The following is a 25,706-nucleotide window of genomic DNA, read 5'->3' as shown; positions in this document are numbered from 1 at the left end:
GGGGCAAGGGAGACCAAGCGAGTCCGTGTGAGGGGGCGGTGGCAGGTTGGAGTCTCAGCAAGCCTGGTCCACGGTCCAGGGGGAAAATCCATGGTCCCATAGCAGCCACAGCAAAAGCCTCTGCGCAGCATTAGTGGAGAGGCCCCACCTGGCAATCACAAGGCTGGAAGGCCCGGAGGCAGAAGTAGCACAGCTGGGTGAGCTAACCACAGACTGCAGCAGATAGCCATAGCTCTGCTGTGGCCCATAGTGGACAAGTGAGATCCTGTGGGCCCTGATGGTGACAGAGCTACGAATCTAGGTGAACCTGCTCCTGGCAGCAGTGAAAGCCCATAACACTGCTGCAGACCATAAGGAGGGAGCGTGTCTAGGTGGTGTGACAGTAGGCACCAGCAACCTGAGGCCCCTTGTGATTGTCCCCACAGCTGACAAGAGACCCCACAGGACCACTGTGACCATGAGGAGGGGCCCAGGTCTGGTTAGCAACAGCTGACAGGAATCCTGGTCAGTGCAGATTAAACAGTTGCTCCCCCCAACTCCAGCAGAAGCAAGTGGAAGCAGTAACTAAACTCTATTTCTATGCGGAGGCACAAATCCACGCCATCAAGCAGTATCAAAAAATATATTAAATCTCCAGAACAGAAGGAAAATGACAAGTACCCAGAAAACAATCCCAAAGACAATGAAATCTACAACCTAAATGACAATGAATTCAAAACAGCCATCATTAAAAAACTCAACGAGTTAAAAGAGAATACAGATTGACAACTCAACGAGTTCAGGGGCTGTGTCACAAAAGAGCTTGCTACCATAAAGAAGAACCAATCAGAAATACTGGAGATGAAGAACACAATGGAGGAGATTAAGAAAAATCTGGACTCTCTGAACAGTAGGGTTGATAATATAGAGGACAGAATTAGCAATCGGGAGGATAGGAATATAGAAATGCTGCAGACAGAGGAGAGAGAACTAAGATTAAAAAGAAATGAAGAAACTCTCTGAGAATTATCTGACTCAATTAGGAGATGCAACATAAGGATTATAGGTATCCCAGAGGGAGAAGAGAAGGAGAAGGGGGCAGAATGCCTGTTCAAAGAAATAATGGCTGAGAACTTTACAAACCTGGGGAGAGAGATGTAACTCCATGTGACAGAAGCTAATAGATCTCCAAATATTATCAATGTTAAAAGACGAACCCCAAGGCATATAGTAGTGAAGCCTGCAAAAGTCAATGACAAAGAGAAAGTCCTAAGGGCAGCCAGGCAGAAGAAAATAACCTACAAAGGAACCCTCATAAGGTTGTCAGCAGATTTATCAGCAGATACCTTACAGGCTAGAAGAAAGTGGAATGATATAGTCAAAACTGTGAAGGACAAAAACTTGCAGCCAAGAATACTCTATCCAGTGAAAATATCCTTCAAATACAATGGAGAAATAAAAACTGTCCCAGATAAACAAAAGTTAAGGGAGTTCATTGCCACAAGACCTCGCCTAAAAGAAATGCTCAGGAAGTCCCTCATACCTGAAAAATCAAAAAAAGGAAAGGGGTTACAAAATCCAGAACAAAGGAGATAAGTAGAAAGACAAAATCAAACAGCTGCAGCTCTGCATCAGAACAGGTTAGCAAAAGTTAAGCATAACATTAAAGATAAAAGGAAGGGAAACACCAATATTCAAACCACATGGTAACCACTAAACAAATAACAAGAATAAAGACGCAAATTACAAATAAGAAGAAAGCCAACATAGAAATCTACCTACCTGAATTAGTAGTCCAAAAATCACGGGACGAGAAACAAAGGAAATGCAAGAGAACCGGAAAACAAGTGATAAAATGGCAGCGGTAGACCCCCACATTTCAATAATCACTCTAAATGTAAATGGGTTGAACTCTCCAACCAAAAGACGCAGAGTGGCAGGATGGATTAAAGAAGAAGATCCAACAATGTGCTGCCTCCAGGAAACACACCTCAGCCCCAAAGACAAACACAGACTCAGAGTGAAGGGATGGAAAACGATACTCCAAGCTAATAATGAACATAAGAAAGCAGGTGTCGCCATACTTATATCAGACAAAGTAGACTTCAAAGCAAAACAGATAAACAAAGACAAAGAGGGGCAGTTTATAATGATAAAAGGGACACTCCACTAAGATGACATAACACTTATAAATATATATGCACCCAACACAGGAGCACCAAAATTTATAAAGCAACTATTAACAAAACTACAGGAGACATCAACAACAATACAATAACAGTAGGGGACCTCAACACCCCATTAACACCAATATCATCCAGACAGAAAGTCAAGAAGGAAATTATAGAATTAAATGAAAAATAAGACCAGATAGGCTTAATAGATATATATAGAACACTCTATCCAAAAATAGCAGGTTACACATTCTTCTCAAGTGCACATGGAACATTCTCAAAGATAGACCATATCTTGGGAAACAAAGCAAGCCTCAACAAATTCAAGAGGGTTGAAATAATATCAAGCATCTTTTCTGATCATAATGCTATGAAACTAGAAATTAACTACAAGAATAAAGCTGGGAAAGGGGCAAAAATGTGGAGACTAAACAACATGCTACTGAACAAACCATGGATTACTGAAGAAATTAAAGAAGAAATCAAATATTATCTGGAGACAAATGACAATGAAAACACGCCATACCAACTCATTTGGGATGGAGCAATAGCATTCCTAAGAGGGAAATTCATTGCAATACAGGCTCACCTCAGTAAACAAGAAAAATCTCACATAAGCAATCTCAAACGACACCTAACAGAATTAGAAAAAGAACAACAAACAAAGCCCAAAGTCAGTAGAAAGAGGGAAATAATAAAAATTAGAGCAGAAATAAATGATATTGAAACAAAAAAGACAGCAGAAAGGATCAATGAAACGAAGAGTTGGTTCTTTGAAAACATTAACAAAATCGACAAACCCTTAGCCAGACTTACTAAGAAAAAAAGAGAGAAGACTCAAATAAATAAAATTAGAAATGAGAGAGGAGAAATCACAACGGATACCAAAGAAATACAAGGGATCATAAGAGAATACTATGAAAAACTATATGCCAACAAATTGAACGACCGAGAAAAAATGGATAAATTCCTATACTCTTACAACCTCCCCAAACTGAATCAGGGAGAAACAGAGAATCTGAATAGACCAATCACAAGTAAAGAAATAGAAACAGTAATCAAAAACCTCCCCAAAAATAAAAGCCCAGGACCAGACGGCTTCTCTGGAGAATTTTACCAAACATTCAAAGAAGATTTAATACCTATCCTTCTCAAACTATTCCAGAAAATTGAGGAAGATGGAGAACTCCCTAACACATTCTATGAAGCCAGCACCACCCTGATCCCCAAACAAGTTCAACACAAAGAAGGAAATCTACAGGCCAATATCACTGATGAACATAGACGCAAAAATCCTCAACAAAATTCTGGCAAATCAAAAACAGCAATACATAAAAAAGTGTGATCAAGTGGGATTTATAACAGGGACACAGGGATGGTCCAACATCCGCAAGTCAATCAACGTGATACACCACATTAACAAAATGAGAATCAAAAACCACACGATCATCTCAATAGATGCAGAGAAAGCATTCGACAAGATCCAACACCCATTTATGATAAAAACCCTCAAGAAAATGCATATAGACGGAAAGTACCTCAACATAAGCAAGGCCATATATGACAAACCCCCAGCCAACATCATACTCAATGGACAAAAACTGAAACCCATCCCTCTGAGAACAGGAACAAGACAAGGATGTCCACTCTCACCACTCTTATTCAAGATAGAACTGGAGGTTTTCACCAAAGCAATTCGGCAGGAAAAAGAAATAAAAGGAGTCCAAATATACAATGAAGAAGTGAAACTCTCACTGTTTGCAGACGACATGATCTCATATATAGATAATGCCAAAGAATACAGAGGAAAACTACTAGAAATAATCAACAGCTACAGCAAAGTTGCAGGGTATAAAATCAACATACATAAATCAGTAGCATTTCTATACTCTAACAACGAACTAAAAGAAAAAGAACTCAAGAACTCAATCCCATTCACAATTGCAACAAAAAGAATACAATACATTAGAGTAAATTTAACCAAGGAAGTGAAAGACCTATACAACAAAAACTACAAGACTTTCCTGAAAGAAACTGATGATGACATAAAGAGATGAAAAGACATTCCATGCACGTGGACTGGAAGAATAAACATAGTTAAAATGTCCATACTACCTATAGCAATCTACAGATTCAACACTATCCCAATCAGAATTCCAATGACATTCTTGACAGAATTAGAACAAAGAATCCTAAAATTCATAGGGGGCAACAAAAGATCTCGAATTGCTAAAGCAATCCTGAGGAAAAAAAACAAAGCTGCAGGCATCACAATCCCTGACTTCAGCATACTACAAAGCTATAGTAATCAAAACAGCATGGTATTGGTACAAAAACAGGTGCACTGATCAATGGAATGGAATCGAAAGCCCAGAAATAAAACCACACATCTATGGACAGCTAATCTTCGACAAAGGAGCTGAGGGCCTACAATGGAGAAAAGAAAGTCTCTTCAACAAATGGTGCTGATAAAACTGGACAGCCACATGTGAAAGAATGAAAATTGACCATTCTTTTTCACCATTCACAAAAATAAACTCAAAATGGATCAAAGACCTAAAGATTAGACCTGAAATAATAAGTCTTCTAGAAGAGAATATGGGCAGTACACTCTTTGACATCAGTATCAAAAGGATCTTTTCGGACACCATAACTCATCAGACGAGGGAAACAATAGAAAGAATAAACAAATGGGACTTCATCAGACTAAACAGCTTCTGCAAGGCAAGGGAAAACAGGATTGAAACAAAAAAACAACCCACTAGTTGGGAAAAAATATTTACAAGTTATTTATCCAACAAAGGGTTAATCTCCATAATATATAAAGAACTCAGCTCAACAACAAAAAATCAAACCACCCAATCAAAAAATGGGCAGGGGACATGAACAGACATTTCTCCAAAGAATATATATGATGGCCAATAGACACATGAAAAGATGCTCATCATCACTAATCATCAGGGAAATGCAAATCAAAACTACACTAAGATATCACCTTACACTTGTTAGAATGGTAAAAATAACCAAAACAAAAAGTGACACATGTTGGAGAGGTTGTGGAGAAAAAGGAACCCTCATACACTGTTGGTGGGAATGCAAACTGGTGCAGCCACTATGGAAAACAGTATGGAGATTTCTCAAAAAGTTAAAAATAGAAATACCCTATGACCCAGCCATCCCACTACTAGGTATCTATCCAATAAACTTAAAATCAGCAATTCCAAAAGTCCCATGCACCCCTATGTTCATCACAGCATTATTTACAATAGCCAAGATGTGGAAGCAACTTAAGTGTCCATCGCCTGATGATTGGATAAAGAAGATATGGTATATATATACAATGGAATACTACTCAGCCATAAAAAAGGATAAAATCGTCCCATTCATTCACAACAACATGGAAGGACCTTGACAGTATTATGTTAAGTGAAATAAGCCAGATAGATAAAGACAAACTGTGTATGACTACATTCATAGGTGGAAGTTAAACCTATACACAAAGAGAACTGATGCGGGTTAGAAGGGAAAGAGGGGATGTTTCGGGGGAGGGCACAAAGGATGAAGTGGTGCACCTACAACATGACTAACAATAATGTACAAGTGAAATTTCACAAGGTTGTAAACTATCATAATCTTAATAAAAAGTTAAAAAATTTATATAGTAAGTGCAATAGGAATTGAATAAAAGAAATCAAGAAAATTGGCAAAAATAACTACAGTATATTCCTGGCACATGGGAAGCTTAATACTTCATGAGATAATGAGAACTGACAGATAAAATGATACTCTCCAGTATATAACAGACCTGATACATGCAACTTGTTAATAATTCAGAATACAAAAATGGTCAGAAATAAAGACCTGGATTTATTTTTGTTACTGGAGAATGAAGTATTAGTTGACTACAGAACGGAAGTGACTGAATTCTTTAAAATCAAGTAAAACCAAGAATATTTTACTTACTGTGCAATTTCTAAATAAATATATACCTTACATATGTATGTATTTACTACCTAAAAGAATACATTTGCATACCCGTTAGGATGGCTATCATAAGAAAAAAAACAGACAATGACAAGTGTTGGCAAAGATGTGAAGAAACTGGAATCCTTTTGCAATGCCAGCAGGAATGTAAAATGGGAAACACTGTGGAAAAATGACACAGTGATTCTGCAAAAAACACAGAACTACTGCATGATCCAGCAATGCCACTTCTGGGTATATACATAAAAGAAGTGAAGGCAGGAACTTGAATGGATATTTGTACACTCATGTTCACAGCAGCATTATTCACAATAGCCAAAAGGTGTAAGCCAATTCAAGTGTCCACTGACAGATAAATGGAAAAACAAAATGCAGTATACACATAAAATGGAATATTATTCAGCTTAAAAAGGAAAGAAATTCTGATACATGCTACAAACATGGATGAACCTTGAAGACATGCTGAGTGAAATAAGCCAGTCACAAAAGGACTAATATCGTACGATTTCCCTTATCTGAGGTACCCAGAGTAGTCGAATTCAGAGAGACAGGAAGTAGAACAGTGGTTGCAGGGTGTTTGGGGGAAGGGAATATGGGGAGATAAGTATTTAAAGGGTATAGAGCATCAGCAAGGAAGGTGAAAAAATTCTGCAAATTGATGGTGGTGATGGTTGCAACACGAATGTACTTAATATCACAGAACTGTACACTTATAAACGGTTAATATGGTAAATTTTAAGTTGTGTATATTTTACCACAATTAAAATACATGTAACTTTCTTTAATCTTTCTGTGAACATCAGAAAAGGGAATAATAAAAATGATTAATGTTTTCATGTAAATAATCAAGTGCCCATTTGACTAGAGTACTTTCTGAAGTCATGTCAAATTCTATTTTGTAAGAATTTTTTACATAGAGACATATCTAAACTTAGTTTTTAACCAAAAATAGCATTTATGAGACTTACAATTAGCATATCTGATTATTCTTTCTGTTGCCACACACAAATTCCTGACAGTACTAATGGCTAGAAGGTGATGACTAATATGAAGAGAAACTACAAAGTATGGCCAAGCTATCAGACAGAAAATCACTGAAAACATGCTTCTTTGATAATAACTGCTTCTATAATAAAATCATGCAGATGGGGCCACCAAATTTAGTTACAAAAATTTCCATATGCTAAATGAAATCAATTATTCAACTATTTATAATCATAATCAGTCTCAGATGATACACTTAAAAACGTCAATATAACGTTTTTATATTATAAATTATAAATAAATTTATAAAGCCAAAAAACAAACCCACTTGAGTATACTGTAGATTGGAGACCTTGAAGCATAACTTAAACATATTAAGGATTCACTGAAGATAAATAAAGAGAATTGTGATACTTTGTTGGGGGGAAAAAGACAGGACATCAAGATGACATAATGGAGGAAAACAAAAACTCAAGTGCAAGCCTAAAGAAAGTTCCTCAAGAAATGATAAAAGCAGTGCAGAAGGTAAACTAAAAAACAGCCTATGGTAAAAAGGAATGAAAACTAGAAAGAACAAGTTAACAAAAATGATATGAAGCAGACCATATCCAAGCAAACTAGGCCCACAATCAAATTTACTTTAGGATAAATACAAAAGAAACAAGTTCACTTAATTCTGACACTATTTCCCTACTTTGTTTTAGGCTTTGCTTATTTTCTATGTAATTAAAATCTGTGTTTATATTTACTGAAAATGTCATGTTCATTGTATACACTGAGTGTCTATATGCTATAACTGTGCTTTCCTTTGAGAAATAAAGACATTATATCACAATATTAGGAATAAAGTATTGAGATGTAAAAGTAATTAAAATATACATGAGTTATCTAGTCAAATTTTGTCGTTTTTTAATTCATAAATTATCTTCTCAAAATATTTCACTAAATTGAAACAAAGTTAAAAAACTTTGTATTACAGTATTAATTTTTAAAGTGAGGAAATTGTACCTTAGCAGTGAAGACAGCCTGTCTTGCTTCAGGTATCATATAAAGTTGCTGAATAGTAGATGCCAAGTAACAAGTAGCTCCAAGGTTGGTCAGGCCAACAAATCTACACTCAGCACGGACATCCTCATGAGGCCAGTAGTCCCATTTATAAGGTGCATGGGCTGCTGAAAAAAGATGGAGGGAAAGATTCCCCCCAAACAAACCATTAAACAATGCATTTTGCTTTTATTAACAGCCAATACCTCCATTACTACTTATTTAGTTAAAATATATAAAACATTCTACATGATAATTTTTAAAATTAGTAAGAACACCGTAAAACTAATTCACTTCCTAATAATTCAAGACTATCAAAACTTGATCTTACATGACACTAAATTATTTAACCAAAAAACGCCAAAGTATTTCAGATACCTATACAAAGTCCTTCACACCTGTTTTTTTCTAAGAAGAACCAAAAAATTCCAATGTTACTTTTTAACTTCAATAATGTCCTAGCAACAACAGTTTATAATGTTAGTGTGTGAACATGAATTCTCTCTCAATCATGCCCTCCAAAATCTCATTTCTGCATACAAAATTTAAAAATACTAAAGAAAAAGAAGAACGCTTACACTGCATGTGTTGTGCCATAACCCAGTTGTGTATTAGCCTGTAGTTCTCAACAGATCCCTTTACCATCTCTACTAACAAATCATAAGCAGCAGCTCTTGAAGAATGCGATTTACACTTTGGCTGTTGTCTATCTTTCAGGCTAGGCAACAAAAACAGGAGATTGAAGATATCTCTTAAAAATTCCTGGAAAAAAGAGGAAGATCAAGTATATTAGCTAAACTTGGCTATTAATTATATTCCAAATATAATGAAGAACTTACACAGAGTAAACTGGATTATATGACCATCTACAATTTACTAAAAGACTGTTTAAAAACTTAAAATAGCATCATACACCATCATCTGAATGTCTTCCCAATGTTCATTTCTCTTAGAGAAAATGGTATTGGTGGGGATCACCTTTATTGTTCCTTCCCTCTTGATAGCTCTTTCTCACAGATTCCCAACTACAATGCTATTATTTTCTACCACATTAAGTGACCAAAATTTTTGGTAAGGACTCATTACTCCCTATTCTTGACTGCCTCTACATTTACTTAAGATTCTCCTTATTTCACTCTAATAATAATAGTAGCAGCAGCAGTAGCAGCAACAAAAGTAGCAACTTACTCATAATGAGCACTCACAAGTGGCAGATACTACTTAAGGCCCCAAAACAAAAAAGGTTAAGATCTTTGCCTAGAGTCAGAGTTGGGATTTAAGACACCAAGCTCTTAACTTCTATACCAGTGAAGTTCAAACTGAGGGGAAAGGTATACTGTAGATGTACTTTTTCTTAAATTTGATCTGCCTGAGAAAGGGTCACCTTTCCCACTTGTTCCTTCTTAATTGGTCCTTTGTCACTTTACCAAAGAAAATTATCTCCCTCACCATCTGAAATACGAGTATGGTACATTGTTCTGGAGCACAAAAACCTCCTGAGGTACTGTGTAGAAAATAGATAATAAGACTGAGATTCTGCTATTAGACTGGAACGTGAGGGTGGCTTCCTAGCTGTCATCTGGAAAGTTGAATGGTAAACAGTTCCCTCCTCTAATATAAAACTTTCCCTAAGTGATAAAAGTGGCTCACTGTGCCTGGTGTATTTGGATTATGCTGAATATCTGCTTACCATCTGGGAGTCTGGAATTTCTGTAACTGTGGTCAGTTATGCAAGTACTATGTGCCTACCTGACCCACCCCCTGATAAAAACCCTGGACTCCTAGGCTCAAAAGAAATTCCCTGTGTAGACAACACCTCACACATGTTGTCACACTCACTACTGGGGGAATTAAGCACATCCTGTGCAACTACATTGGGAGAGGATTCTTAGAAGTGTGTACTTGGTTTCCACCGGACTTGGTCCTATGCCCTCTTCTTCTTTTACTGATTTCATTTTGTATCATTCTGCTGTAATAAATCTTAGCCATGAGACAACTACATGCCGAGTCCTATGAGTCCTTCTAGGGAATCAGTGAATCTGGCAGTGGTCTTGGGAACCTCTGACACAGGCACCAAATAAGGAATAATTTAAAATATTTCCCCATTGATGACCTCACCTCTTCCATCTCACTATTGTCAAAGAAAGCATAATGCATAATTCCTGACTTAACAAAGGAAAGTAAGTTTGGCTAAGAAATATACAAAGTGAATAAGGGCTCATTTCATATAGTTGACAGACTGATGATAAGATTATATCTTGTCTATCTTAGAATTCAGAGGTAAGACAACCGTCTCATAGACAGAAAGTCACATATTTACTTGAACTGGAAAAATAAAGTCAAACTCACTCAAACAGAAACAGAATTGGCTAATGGGAGTTTAACAATGAACTATTTTTGCCAATCAGTTTGGATGTACAAACTGAATGAGCTAAATATCTGTAGCTCCAAAGTTTTGACAAAATATATTTGAAAGCTGTGGTAAGATAAAAGCATTTTATCAGAAATACTAGGTTGATAAAAGCATATTGAAATGAACACTATCTTTATTTTCCTTACTCTTTTACCAGGAAACCAGGTGTCTCTAAGTGAAAGAGTAACATATATTAACATATTCATCTGATATGTAATGGCAAAGCCATTTTGGTATTTTTCACAGAAAGAAGAACCTCAAACTGCTACCTGAGAGAATATTAAAATCAGTTTTACGATGAGAGACCATAGCGCGATTTTTGACAGGTAATTCAGAAGAAATTCAAACAATTAACATGTTAAAACAAAACTCCTGGGCCCAGCCCTGTGGCCGAGTGGTTAAGTTTGCATGCTGCGCTTCGGGGGCCCAGGGTTTCATTGGTTCGGATCCTGGGCGCAGACATGGCACCACTCGTCACGCCATGCTGGGGCAGCGTCCCACACAGCACAACCAGAGGCACTCACAACTAGAATCTACAACTATGTACCCCTAGGGGGGGCTTTGAGGAGAAGAATTAAAAAAAAAAGGAAATTGGCAACAGTTGTTAGCTCAGGAGTCAATCTTTAAACAAACAAACAAAACCCACAATACTCCTTCCATTCCCATTGTAAACCTTATGTGAACACAGTTTACATTTCCATTATGTAAACAAGATTTCTCAGAGTTTACATCTAAAAAAATATAAAGTAGGAAGAGAATGAACATGTGATCATTCTAGCTTAATATCCATCTACAACTATATAAATTAATTTAAAAAACCCCACCCTTGTGAATGCATATATTTTCAATAAAATGTCATTTTTAATGTCTCATACTTATTTGGAAAAATTTAAAGTATACTTATGTTGCTTTGATTGCCCATGTCCAGTAAATGTAATATAATGATAAATACAGAAGAAATTTAAGACAATACTGTGAGGTCACAGGAAAAAAAATATTTTTATCAATTTCAACAATTCCATAAAAATTATATCCTTTAAAAACATTTAAATTTGAAAACCCTAGACATTTTTTAAAATTAAGAAATCTGGGGACTGGACCAGTGGCATGGTAGTTAAGTTCACGCACTCTGCTTGGGTAGCCTCAGGTTTGCAGGTTCGGATCCTGGGCACAGACCTAGCATCAGTTGTCAAGCCATGCTGTGGCAGCATCCCACATAAAACAGAGGAAGACTGGCATAGATGTTAGCACAGCAACCATCTTCCTCAGGCAAAAGGAGGAAGATTGGCAACAGAGGTTAGTTCAGGGCCAATCCTCCTCACCAAAAAAAACCCCAAAAATTCTGTAAGAGGACACTTAGTTTTTTCAAGATTCTTTAAAGACTACGTGAACAAAGAAAGTTCGAAGACCACTGAACTGTGCTGGCTCTCAATCTTGTTACCAGATTTATTTTGCCAAAAAGCATGTTCCTGGTGTTATTTGACTGATCAAAAACTTCAAAGGCCCCTTTTTTAAATTACAAAAGTAATGCTTTTGCTTTCTTGTACATATAAAAATAATTTCCTGTGACTACAACAGACGACCACCTAGTTTCCCAAAGTTACCTCCTACACTTCCTCAAACTCAAGCCAAACTGAACTAACCACTCAATTTCCTGCATATACCCAGGTTTCCTACGACTTACTTTTTCTCATCTTCTTTTCCATGACTTAAATGTTTCCTTTATATTTCTACTTAAGAAAACTTTATCCTGTATTACAAAAGCTCTATCTTCTTCAAAGCCTTTCCTAATCTGATCGTCCATATCCCTGATAGAATTCCCTTTAATAGCTATTATTTTTACCATGATTTACAAATATCATCAGCAGCCATTATTTGTGAGGGTACACACAAATTTTGCATAAGGCAGGTTTCTCAATCTGCTGAACAAATGAACCATTAGATTGTCAGTTCTTAAGAGTCTGGACTGAGTCTTCTTAATCATCCATTTGCTTAACATATATTTGCTAGATACTATACAAGGTAGGGGAGAGAAGAATGAGATTTATATTTTTAAAGGGGAATTATAAGAAGAGAGCAAGGAGAAGAAGGGAGGACGAGGAAGGGGAGAAGAGGAAGAGAAGAAAGAGAAGCAGTAGCAGTGGTGGTGGTGGTGACAGAGACCATACAAGGCCTGCAAAGCCTAAAATACTGACTATAAAGCTCTTTACAGAAACCAGGAGTTTACTGACTCCTGAACTAAACGTAAACTCTAGGTGAAAATTTTAAATAATAAAGTAAAATCACTGAACTAGAAAAGGCATTTTAACTATCTTGGAGATAAGAAAGACTTCTTAATATTACACCACAACGAAATGCCTTAAACACCTCCAGTGGATATCTAATTGACATTTCATATTTAACATGTCCAAAACAGAACTCCTGATTTTGACACCCTCACCCTTCTCCAACCTCATCTATCCTGAATTTTTCCTTGGTAAATGGCAATATCATTCACTTAAGTTTCTCAGGCTTAAAAATTGAAGAGTTGTCCTTAATTTCTCTCTCTCCTACCTCACAATCTTACCCAAATTTAAGTCTTTTGAGCTCTATCTTCAATAAACATTCCAAATCCAACCATTTTTCATCATCACCCTTCTCTAGAATGACTGCAAAACTTCCTAACTGGACCCCAGATCTACACTCTTGCCCTCCTAGTTCTTTACATAGAGTCTGGATCTCCACCTAGAGCATGAGTCAAGCTTTTAAAATGTTAATTCAGACCACTTATCTCTACTGTACAAAAGCTAAAGGTTTCCCACCTCAGCAAAAACCAGTGGGAAACTATAATTTTGACTACATAAACATTAAAACCTTCTCAGTAAACAACTGTTAATAAACAACAAAAACAATTGTTATTTAACATTGTTCTGGAGGTTCTAGACAAAATTAGACAAGTGAAAGAACAAAGACAGGCAAGGCTTAAAAATCAAGAAGTAAAATAATTACTTGCAGATGATAAACTAAAACAAATGGAAAATCAGACAATACTGAAGAGAAAAGCAAAGATACTTGAAAAAATCTACAAACAATAAGTGGCTATAAGATGGTCTGCAGCAAATTCATACACAAAAATTCTTACTATATATAAACAACTAGTTAGAAAACATAATTGAAGATTCCATTTACGATACCTTCAAAGATAAAATTCCTAGGAATAACCTTATTAAGAAATGCTTAAAATTCAAATTTTAAATGAAAACATTAATGAAGAACACAAAAAGACTAGTCTTATAAATAAGAAAATAAATCCTGTTCTTGCAGAGGCAAATTCAATATAATGTCACTTTTTCTACAAGAATCCATAAAACTTAACACAACTCCAATAAAAAAAAGTAACAGAATTTTAATTTTTGAAAGACTGAAACAAACTGATTCTAAAGTTCATGTGGAAAAAAAAACAGCCAGGAAAATTCTGAAAAGGAGTAATAATGAAGATGGAACATCTCTACTAGATATTAACACCTGTAAATCTACATAATTAGGGTATGATACTGGTGAATGAACAGATTAGGAGAGTGGAACGGAAAGTCCAGAAATAAATCTAAGTACACATGGCAATTTAGAATATGATAAAGGAGTTATTTCTAATCAGTGCGTAAAAAATAAGCTAGCCAGTTATTAGGACAACTTGGGTAACTATCCGAAAAAGAAAGATATCTCCCCATTTCATTCTTTTCACCTCAGTAAGTTCCTTACAGAAGAAACTTAAATGTAAGAAATAAAATTATGAAAGTACGAAAAAACAATATGAGTTTTTAAAGTGTAACAGAAAAGCCAGAAGCTATAAAGGATTAGTAAATCTGATTACATGAAAATAAAAACTTCTGCTTAGAAAAAAAGCACAAAGTCAAGAGACAAACAGACAAAAAGTACTTGCAAGTCACATTACAAAGGGATAATTTCCTTTACATAAAAAATTCTACCAATGAGTAAGAAAAGAACCAATTACATACATAATAGGACAATGAGGAAAGGATTTGAGCAAGTCAGAGAAAAGAGAACAAATAAATGGCTTGTTTCAAACACATGTAAAGAAGCTCAACCTTAGCCATAATTACAAAAAATAAAACTAAGAGAATCTTTTCCACCTACCAGACTGGCAGAAATTAAGTATTTGATAATACACTGGGTTGGTAGGAAAGTGGGGAAATAGACACCCGCTCACATACATTCTAAGTGGGACCATAAAGAGACTCAGCCTCCATAGAGGGCAATGTGGTTATGTTGACCAAAATCATAAAAGTACATACCCCATCAACCAGCAATTCTACTTCTAGAATTTTTTCCTACAGATTTCCTAAATGATGGATGTATAAACATCTTCACTGCAACATCACTTGTAACAGTATAAGACAATGTTCATCACTAGGAAGCTAGTTAGATATTACATATATCTAGAAAAAGAATATTACACAGTTGTTAAAACAAATGAATTAAACTCTGTATATAGTGATATGGAGAATCTCTAAGAAGGTGAAAAAAGCAAACTACAGAACGGTGTGTTTAAGGTTTTAACATCTGTATACAGTATTGTTTAGTGGTTAAGAATTTAGCCAAGTGAAGAATCTGAGTGACCTCAGTGAGGCCAATTGCTTTACCTGTCTATGCCTTAGTTTCATCACCTGTCAAAATGGGGTTTAATAACAACAGCTACCCTATAAGGGTTCAAAAACTTTGCCTAAGATAATTATTTGTAAAAAATCAGTAAACAAAAGAGAGGGGGAAAAAAACAGTGGTCTTAAAAAATATGAATAATCAAGAGAAATAATACTTCCGGAAATATTTCCTGCACTTATGACAGAGAAAGAGTTGATATTTTCAAAATACAAAACTTTACAAATAAATAGAAGAAAAATGACAGAAGAATGCACACAGATCATGAACAGAAAAATCACAAGTTAATGCAAATGGGCAATACATAAATGAAAAGACACTCATATTCAACAATAACTGAAGAAATAAAACTAAAACAATAGTGAGATTGGCAAAGATTTAAGAGTCATGTAAGGAACGTGGATGTCTGAGAAACTGGCATTCTCACCTAGTGCGGTTGGAAGTATAAACTTACATTACCTTTTGTAAACTGATGTATTCTGACTAAAATGAATCAAATTTACTTTTAATAATTTATACGAATATATAATGGGACAGGTGTGCAAAGATGTTCCTCACATAGTCTTTTTTAACTAGTGACAACACAAATGTCAATAAAGATTAAATTATTTCCTTATTTATGTGTTCGAGTTTTTAAATGTATTTTCTCTTTCTTTAACGTATTTTTTCAAATGAAGAAAGCATATCACAGAATGGTATTTACATAATAGAAATTATACATTTGTGTATTTAATATATGCACAGAAAGTCCTGGAAGGCCATCACCAAAGTATCATGGGAAACCAAATCAAACTATATGGGAATCTTCTCTTTGCACTAAAAATTTCTTTCTTTCTTTACAATGATACGTTATAAGAAAAGTAAATTAATATATTTATATTTTGGAATGAAAATTATAGAGTTGGCCCTCCATATCTATGGGTTCTGCATTCATGGATTCAACCAACCACACATCAAAAGGCTTACGATGGGTGCATCTGTACTGAACGTGTAAACTTTTTTCTTTGTCATTAATTCTTTGAACAATATAGTGTAACAACTATTTACAGAGCATTTACATTGCATTAGGTATAACAGATAATCTAGAAATGATTTAAAGTATATGGGAGGATGTGTCTAGGTTATATTTACACTATACCGTTTTATGTAAGGGACTTAAGTATCTACAGATTGGTCCTGGAACCAATCCCCTGAGGATATCGAGGGATAACTGTATATTGGTTTATATATAACATAAAATTTCAACCAGCAAGACTATAAATCAATCAAATTATTCCCAGTGAGTGTAATGGAAAAATTTAAAAAGCACCTAGAAGAAATAGCACAAGAAGTGGCCTCACAGAATACAGGAAATAGCACAAATTTAAGATAGATTAAGACTGTCACCTTAAGTTTATCTCAAGAATCCCTTAGTCTATGCTCATGGAAACAATCTTCCATCCTTTTGGTTATTCCTGTGTTTCCTAACAAAATCAGTAACCTCAAGAAAACAATGCTCCAAACCAGAAATAACTCTCAATGCAGGCAATGACAAAATAGGCAAGGACAAAACTGCCAATGACAAGGTGATTAACTTAATGTAAAGAGTAATCAGACATTCACTGGTCTAGAGTCATTAGGTGTATCCAACATTCAATAACAGATTTTATGTCAAAGGGGTCTTTAAAATATGAAACCAGTAAGATAGGTACTCTATAATGACTACTTACTAATTCCATTGTTATAAATTCAGATAATTCAAAATGTTCAACCCTAGGGGCTGGCCCCGTGGCATGGTAGTTAAGTTCAGTAGGCTCTGCTTTGGCGGCCCAGGTTCAGTTCCCAGGCATGGACCTATACCACTCATTGGTGGCCACGCTGTGGTGGCAACCCATGAACAAAACAGAGGAAGACTGATGTTAGCTCAGGGCAAATCTTTCTCAAGCAAAAGAAAAAAAGGAAGACTGGGGATGGATGTAGCTCAGGATGAATCTTCCTCAGCAAAAAAACAAAAACAATCCTACTGTTTCAATCAAACTGTACCATTAGAAGTTGCCTTTCTATATACAGTCATAGGAATTGTTTCTGCATTCTAAAAACAAGCCTAAGATTCATATTTTAAGGGTTCATTTTATTCAAAGTTCAGTTTTCCTGACAGCAATAAACTTCTACCAGACTTTACGCTTCCACATGTTTAAGGAAATTTAACATATGCAACAACAACAACAAAAGTTTCAATCATATTCTATATAGACATTTGGATGTCTTAATACCTACCTGCCCTTCCCTTGAAAATTTAAAGGGTGGTTTGTGTTTGATAACACTAGTTGCGAGCCTTAGGAGTCCCGTAAGCCCATCATCTTCTATATTACCATCTTGATGATCAAGGATCTCTCTGCTACAAAAAAGAATGCAAGCAAGACAAGACAGTTCACATAATTACGTTGTTTTATCTTTCCTCAGCAATATAACTGTGAATTTCATATCAACCGTTACCTTCGAATACAGTCAGCCAAATGTCGTGCCAAAGCATCTAAGTCGAGGAGTGTTGTCTTAATACAAAGAGAAAATACAAATTAGAAGTATAAATTTTTAGTAGTTCCGAGATTATTTAAAAAAATCCTTTCCCTATAAGTGACAAGAATTTGGTTCTCGAAAATTCATTAATGTAACAATTAAATTATAAACAACAAAGCTGGGGACATCACCAAGATGGCAGACTGAGTAGTCTTCTTTGTCTCTTCCCCTTCGAATCTACACTAATTGGACATTCATCGGTTAACAAAGGATATCCATATAGCATCTCAGGATGCCTGAGAGACCTGTGCTGCTATACATCGGAAGGTGGACGGACTTCCCCCCAGGAGGAGGAGGAGATAGGTGGAATCATAAATAACAAAGCTATTCTTTAATTATACATGACGTCAATTAATAAAATCATAAAATCATAGTTGTAAACACATCATTGATAGTCCTTCAAAAAAAAAATCAATGGAATATTGGTAATAAATATGATAGTCACAGTAATATATGAAGAAGACACTCGGTTTGTTGTTTTATTTATTCTGTAACAATTTTACTGAGATGTAACTCACATAGCATACAATTCACCTGCTAAGGTTTATTTTTAACACCACTTTTAAACCAGGCTTTAATAATAAATGTACAGTTAATTTCAGAAGGCTTTACTTCTCATTATAACTGAACAACAAAATTAAAACAGATTTTTTGGGGCTGGCCCCGTGGCCGAGTGGTTAAGCTCACGCGCTCGGCTGCAGGTGGCCCAGTATTTCGTTGGTTCGAATCCTGGGCGCGGACATGACACTGCTCATCAAACCACGCTGAGGCAGCGTCCCACATGCCACAACTAGAAGGACCCACAACAAAGAATATACAACTATGTACCGGCTTTGGGGAGAAAAAGGAAAAAAATAAAATCTTTAAAAAAAAAATTAAAACAGATTTTCATAAAGGAAAATTACTTTGGCAAGCAAGATATATTAGATTCCTACTTTAAATGGGCCACCCCAGGTTTAAAAAAAAAAAAAAAAAGTAAGTCAATGTTTATCTGGCATCAATATTTTATGAATAATCATCAAGTAAACTAAAACATGTTCAATATTAATTTTTATAATTATTTATCAAATGAATAGTAAAATACTTTATGAATTAAGATGTAAACTATTTCTTAAAAGTAGAAAGTTCAAATACTACTGAATTTTTAAAATGCAAAGTATATATACTGCACTTTGAAATACGTGAAAGAAAACTGAGAGAAAATGCTTCCTAAATATTTAAATGTATCTTCTTAAAGTGTCTCTCATTTTTTTCTGAGATTACTTAAATTCACTTTAGCTTACTAAATTTATAAAGGAGAAAAAAGACGAAATTTTTTATATGGCAACTTTGTCTTTAAAGTCAACTTGTTTTAAAAATTTCTTTGTTTGGATGAAAATATCATCTTAGTTTTGTATAAAAAAATTAGTAGATCAGCAAACTGACAGTGTTTCTTTAGCTTAAAATAACTTCTCTTTTAATTGCAATTTTATTGTACATATTCAGAACTCCAAATCCACATGCTATTATAGAAAGCCATATATTTAAACCTGAAGTCTACATTTAACATTCCAAAAAGATTTTATATCCACAAATCTTACTCAGAAGAGAAAGGAAACTACTTATAGGTAGCAGATGAAGACATTTCAACTAAGGTCAAAGTAAAAAGAAGAATTAGCGTAGAACAGAAAGGTACAAATACAGTAGAAAAATTATGACATTTTCAGCTCATTACAGATTGATAAAAATGCCCTTGATAATAAGGACCTATAAAGTCATGATCACACACATGCTAAATTCATCAGTATCAACAAGTTAATGTATAATTTCCTGAACATACCTGACTAGCATCCTTTATATGTATGTTGTCAACTAATTTGCACAACAACCAAAAATACTCTTTACATCCAGGTTTTAACATTGGTTCTTCTTCATAATCATCAATCTATTAAAAAAAATTTTAAACTTTGTGAAAACATTTTAAAAAGGGAAATAACTTAAAATTACAATACATTTAAGAAACTAAAGACTTTAAGAAAAAATTAAATCCCTATACAAACTAAACAGTATTCAAAATTTAACAAAAGATGGAGATAACACTACCGGTTTCTGTAAAATTAGAGTAACTAGTACATAAGTGAATAATACGAGAATTCCCAGGAAAACATTACTCTCAAATTACTTATAACCTACTTGGAAAAGATATGAATCACATACAATGCTAAATAATGTGATACAAACTAAGAATTCAATGAACGTGTGTAAACAAAAGAAACCTATAGAATATGGGTATATATAAATCTGCCCACATGCAATGGTCTGTTATAGTTTTGAAATCTGAAAAATAAAGAACACATATTTCTTACAAAGTCGATGATAGGTAAATATGGAGAAGGAAAACGTAAATCCTACAATACGTCATATTTCTGGGGTTAGTAAAATTTACTTAATGGCTCTGGATTTATTATGTGGTAAAAGGGTTTTTACAAGGCTAATACATACACTGGAGCAAGGAAGGGAACTAAAAATTCAGAATACAGTAGTCCCCCTTCTCTATGACTCAACTTTCTGCAGTCAACCATGGTTGGAATTATAAAATGGAAAATTCCAGAAATACACAATTCATAAGTCTTAAACTGCGTGCCATTCTGCATGATAAAATCTCGTGCCGACATCCTCCATGCCCACCCAGGATACAAGTCATCCCTTTTAGTATATTCATGCTGTGTACACTACCCAGCCATTAGTTACTTAGTAGCCTTCTCAGTTATCAGTATATCATTATGGTATATTGTCATAACTGTTCTATTTTATTATTAGATATTATTGTTAGTCTGTTACTCTGCCTAATTTATAAATTAAACTTTATCATAGGTATGTACGTATAGGAAAAAACACAGAAATATATAGGGTTTGGATTCAGGCATCCACTGGGGGTCTTGGAATGCATCCTCTGCAGATAAAGGGGGGGACTATAGTATCATAAGGATAAAGCAAAGAACAAACAAAAAAACAACTGTGTGACTGAATGAGAAGAAAGCTACATTTAGGATGTTTCTATCATTCAACTTATTAATATAAGGCCCAGAATCTAGTAAGAACAGATGTTATTTCCACAACAGAATACCCAGGAGAGATCCCACATAGCTGAAATCAAAGTACAGAGATTCCATTCCTAGGTGTAATGTGGACACAACATGTCACAATGCTGTCACTTTAAGAACTATATAACTACTATCCTCTTGGTAAATACTACATACAGTAAACAAGTACTCAAAATTACCATGAGGGTATAATACAATGATAAACTTGGGGCAAAGGAAATTGCAGAAACAGAAACCACTCTTGAACATAGTAAAACCTTACCCTGATAGGTTTGAGTGCTTGAGCATCAGGAAGAAATTTCAACAATGTTGAGGCAGCCAATAGCAGAAAAGAGCGATTGATTGAGTCTCCTCCATCCAGCCCTGACAGAGATAACTTATAAAGACCATTGCAAGACTCATGACGGACTGCAGTCTAAATGAAAAAGCAAGTTCCAAAGATAGTCTGAGTAAGTACTAAAAAGTTAATCTTAAGTTAATACGTTGGCAGAAATAACATGTTAGGTGGTTCCTTTAGTAACATATTTTAAAATGCAATGTTCTGATCACACCATCATACATGTAAATAATATGATCAAATAAACTACCCCAAAGTATAAAGTAACATGTAAAAACGTATTTTAGAAATTCCCAAATACATCCATAAAAACAAACCAAATAAACACGATGAAAACAGACAAATACAAAAGGGATTGAGGAGAGGGTATTCAAAATAATTTATTTACACAATTAAGTAACAGGATAAAATATTCTCAGAACTAGAAGCAACTTAGAAAGTACTTAAACTAGAACATTTTACAGATTCTAAGGGACTTGCCCAAATGTCACAGTGGTTACCTGGGACACAGTCAGCAAAAGAACACACATGCATTCAATTCAGAGCTAACAGAATTAGACACTGCTGTCTAAAAAAGGAGTGACTATCGGGGTGGCCCTGTGGCTGAGTAGTTAAGTTTGCGTGCCCCGCTGCAGTGGCCCAGGGTTTCAGTGGTTCAAATCCTGGCTGCGGACATGGCACTGCTCATCAGGCCACGCTGAAGTGGCATCCCACATGCCACAACTAGAAGGACCCACAAATAAAAATACACAACTATGTACTGGGGGGCTTTGGGAGAAAAAGGAAAAATAAAATCTTTAAAAAAAAAAAAAAAGGCGTGACTATTATGGCTAAGTATATTAGTAACAGAGTGTTAGTACTGTTGCATTGAGGAACATGGTATGAGCAATAATCAAGATATGGTTAGTGAAAATTATATTGACCTCATTGGAATCAAAAGAAAATATATTCAACTTTTTAGTCTTTGTTGCATCTAAGGATATAATCTAATTAAATAGAAAAAGCAAAAGAAACTTCTAAAACATAAATTACCAAAATAAACGCTCAAGTCCTTCCCACTCCCTGGTAAAAAACAATAAAAAGAAAAACCCAAAGCAAAATAATCACTATGTAAACAAACATTTCAGAAAAAAGACCAATATGAATGCTACAGAATATTTAATATTCACACTTAAGTGTACATAGTTCAAAATACTCTAGATCTTAAAGGATTAAATAGGTACATTCTAGACAATGTGATGTATTTGTGGAATCAGGTCCATTTGTTTCCATTAGCTCTTTTACTTTTAGCAATGCTAATAATAGGAAAAAAATATGAAAAGTAAAAATAGTACTAATCTTCAATCTTTATCTTACCTCAGGAATAAGGAGGGTCAATTTCCTTAGCCAATCTTGTAAATGATCACTATCAGCAAGGCTAGATTTCACTAAAGAACAGCAATGAGCCCAACTCACCAACAGCCACATTGAATAATGTGAAACTAAAGAAAAATTAGAAAAAAATACGACTATAAGGTCTTGTGCTATAAAGAAAACACAATGTTCACTATTAAAGATATTATATATAAATGTATCTGGTTATCCAAATCCTTATCTATTAAAAATTAACTTTGTGAAACCCTTACCTTCATGTCTAGACCTGTGATCAGACTGAGCTTTCAAAACTCTGTAAAGTAAAAACACACCACCACCACCAATTAAAATCAGCAATGAATTTAAAATAGCTCAATTTATTATCACATATCCTTTCAACTTTATACAATTTCTGCCCAAAAAAGATTTAGATTTTAAGAAAGCTATTTTTCCTATAATATTTATCTTTTACTTAAAGAACCACAGGTAAAGTCTTATTACAGCAAACACCAAATGACTGTTCAGACTTAATAATCTGTTTATTAATTGACTGAATCCAATATTGATTGAAATAAGTGTACCCTCAAAAAGTGTTCATGATTTAGTTACTGGAGACATGTATTACAAAGAGAAAGGTTTATAACAGCTTAAAGTCTAAACTTCAAACTTCCCCCCTGAAAAGAATCATACATTGACATGAAACGCCCTTCCTTTTTTATTGTTAATGCCAATTTCTATCAAGAACAGTTAAAAGCAAATTATTAAAAAGAAAATTAACAAATTTATTCTATCTTGTTTCATCTCTATTTTTCCCTGTGATACTTTTAGTAACTTCAATGAAAAAAGTATTACACCTCAATTTAAAAAAGACTAAAATTTCATTTTAACTAAAACCAATAAATAGGGATTTACTATTTGCCTTACAAATAAACTGTTAAAAAAAAAGCATTGATCTCCAGTATCCTCACTATGTTTTAATAAATAAAACACCTTTCAAAATATCAAAAAGCAAGACTCATCCATAGTATTGATTTACAATAAAAGGTACTAATAAGTTAAAATGTATAAATCAAGTGTTTGGCCATATCTCACATTTAATTTTTACTACATTGGTATAATGCATTTAACTTTACCAAGAGCAACCTACCTATCTACCTTTTAAATCTGTATCATTACAAGATTTTTAATAAAACAGTCAAAAAGTTCATTCTAGCTTCCTTAAATTGATATACCTAGCACCTATGAACTGAAAGTAGGGGCTTATAAAAAGATAATTGCACAGGAACAAGTGCTGAGAAAACAGTGGAATGGGGGAGGGGGAGCTCACATTACAAAGATTGTAATGAGTTCTTTAAGAATGGAACTGATAGAATGAAAACAAGAATTGCCACAGAGTGAACCAGCTTGAACAGCAACAGCTGTTAACAAATCTGCATATTTATTTCTCATTGTGTGAGGTTAACAGTCAAGTGAACATTTCTTAATTCTAAAGAAATAAAAGCAGACTAAAGTAGTCATTGAATTGCCTTGTTAATTCAATATATTGTGGTGTGTGGGACAGTGAGGTAGAGTGTGTGTTAGAGGACAAGAAAGAGTTAAGAATTATTTAACTGGAGAGTAATTGGTGGTTGGGGTATAAAATGCATTTTATCATACAAATCAAGGGTATGTTATAGCACTTTCTTTGTTTCCCCACATTATCCATTCACAAGTTTTACAAACAATGAGGTAAGGTGCTTGGCACTGAAAATATGGTGACCAAAATCAGATATAGTTCATGCAGAATTTAAGTGTAGTGAGTTAAAGCAGATACTGATCAAGTAATGAACATGAATTCAATTGAGATAGACATTAAAGAAAGGCACACTAAAAAAGAAAGAATCTTAAAATAATCATACTATTTATATGCAACCATTGCCTATGAACATGACTTTTAAAAGCACCTAAAAACAGCTAATTAGATACTAGCAATACATAGGATAATCATTTGTAAATGTGTTTACATTAGCTTTATAAATTATTTGAGGACAATGGCAAACTTCAGCCCAATATAATGCCTACAAAATACCTGGAAATTAATTTTATATACTTCAACATACTTTATGTGATTATTTAAGGCATACAACAAGGTAGCTATGCATTAGTCAGCCATTATCATACTTGAATTTCTATATTATTAAAATTTTGTACATTATTAAGATCTCCAATGTAGCCCCAATATATGGGGTCATATTACACGTTTAAACTATATTCTTACACACGTATTTCCAGCTCTGTCCACTGAGGGCCTAGAAGCAAGGAAACACTAGTAACAATGAATACACCAAGCACCCATATTTTGGAGGTTCCCCACCAATAGGAACTAGCGCTTCTTAAGGAAATGGTTGATTCCAGGACTAAGACATGGAAACTACAAACCTAGAAGATCTTGCAGTGACAGGGGAAAAAATGGGAATGTGTGAAATTTATCCCATTTGTGGGATGTCCCATCCCAAATAATGGGAATGTGTGAAAAGGACACATGAACAAGGCTGAAGAGGCCAACTCAGACATACGTTGACCAAAGTGAATAGTAATAGTAATAAATTGTAACAATAAACAAACAAAAAAATCCATGAATCCAAATTGATAGTAACTAAATAAATAAAAGGGAAGAAGAGAAAGCTCTTCTTCACAATAGGAGGTCAACTAATAAATGGAATGGTAAGAGTTAGAAAATCACTAGTTTTCAAATATTAAAATAATATTTAACTCAGGCAAGAATCATCACTGAACGCTGAAAATCAATGAGTGAACGTTTCATGAGGAGCAGGAAATTTAAGCAGTTGCAAAATATCTTCCCATAAGTTACTTTTAAAGGAAAAATCAGAAACCTTATTGTAGAGAAACCTGGAAGAAACCAGATTAACTGATCAAAATTAATATTACTAATAATGGGACAAACTGACATCCCCAGCATGTATTGGAAAAGACACATCACTTATGGAGTATTCCTACCAAAATGTATAATCTGAATCTAATCATAAGGAACAATCAGGAAAACCTAAATTGAAAGGCAATTTATAAAATAATTGGCCTATACCACCCAGAAACGTTAGTATCATGAAAGAAAGGCTAAGAAAGTATCCCTGATTAAAGGAAAT

General features: G+C 34.6%; 1 protein-coding gene across 8 annotated transcripts in view; it reads right to left on the bottom strand.

The window, feature by feature from the left end:
* Nucleotides 1–25,706, bottom strand: part of USP34 (ubiquitin specific peptidase 34) — a 253,192-nt gene that overhangs the window by 60,048 nt on the left and 167,438 nt on the right. For all 8 annotated transcript variants that reach the window (XM_070572601.1, XM_070572605.1, XM_070572606.1 and 5 more), the window contains 8 exons: nt 22,836–22,876; nt 22,567–22,691; nt 21,136–21,288; nt 19,610–19,714; nt 17,710–17,765; nt 17,491–17,611; nt 8,744–8,927; nt 8,130–8,290 (listed from right to left, as the gene is read on the bottom strand). In XM_070572601.1, the coding sequence (XP_070428702.1) occupies nt 8,130–8,290; nt 8,744–8,927; nt 17,491–17,611; nt 17,710–17,765; nt 19,610–19,714; nt 21,136–21,288; nt 22,567–22,691; nt 22,836–22,876 (946 nt within the window). The remainder of the gene's footprint in view (nt 1–8,129; nt 8,291–8,743; nt 8,928–17,490; nt 17,612–17,709; nt 17,766–19,609; nt 19,715–21,135; nt 21,289–22,566; nt 22,692–22,835; nt 22,877–25,706) is intronic.

The sequence above is a fragment of the Equus przewalskii genome, chromosome 14 (assembly GCF_037783145.1).
Source record: "Equus przewalskii isolate Varuska chromosome 14, EquPr2, whole genome shotgun sequence".
NCBI lineage: Eukaryota > Metazoa > Chordata > Mammalia > Perissodactyla > Equidae > Equus > Equus przewalskii.
The sequence above is the reverse complement of the archived record's forward strand: the minus strand, read 5'-3'. Positions and strand labels throughout refer to the sequence as shown.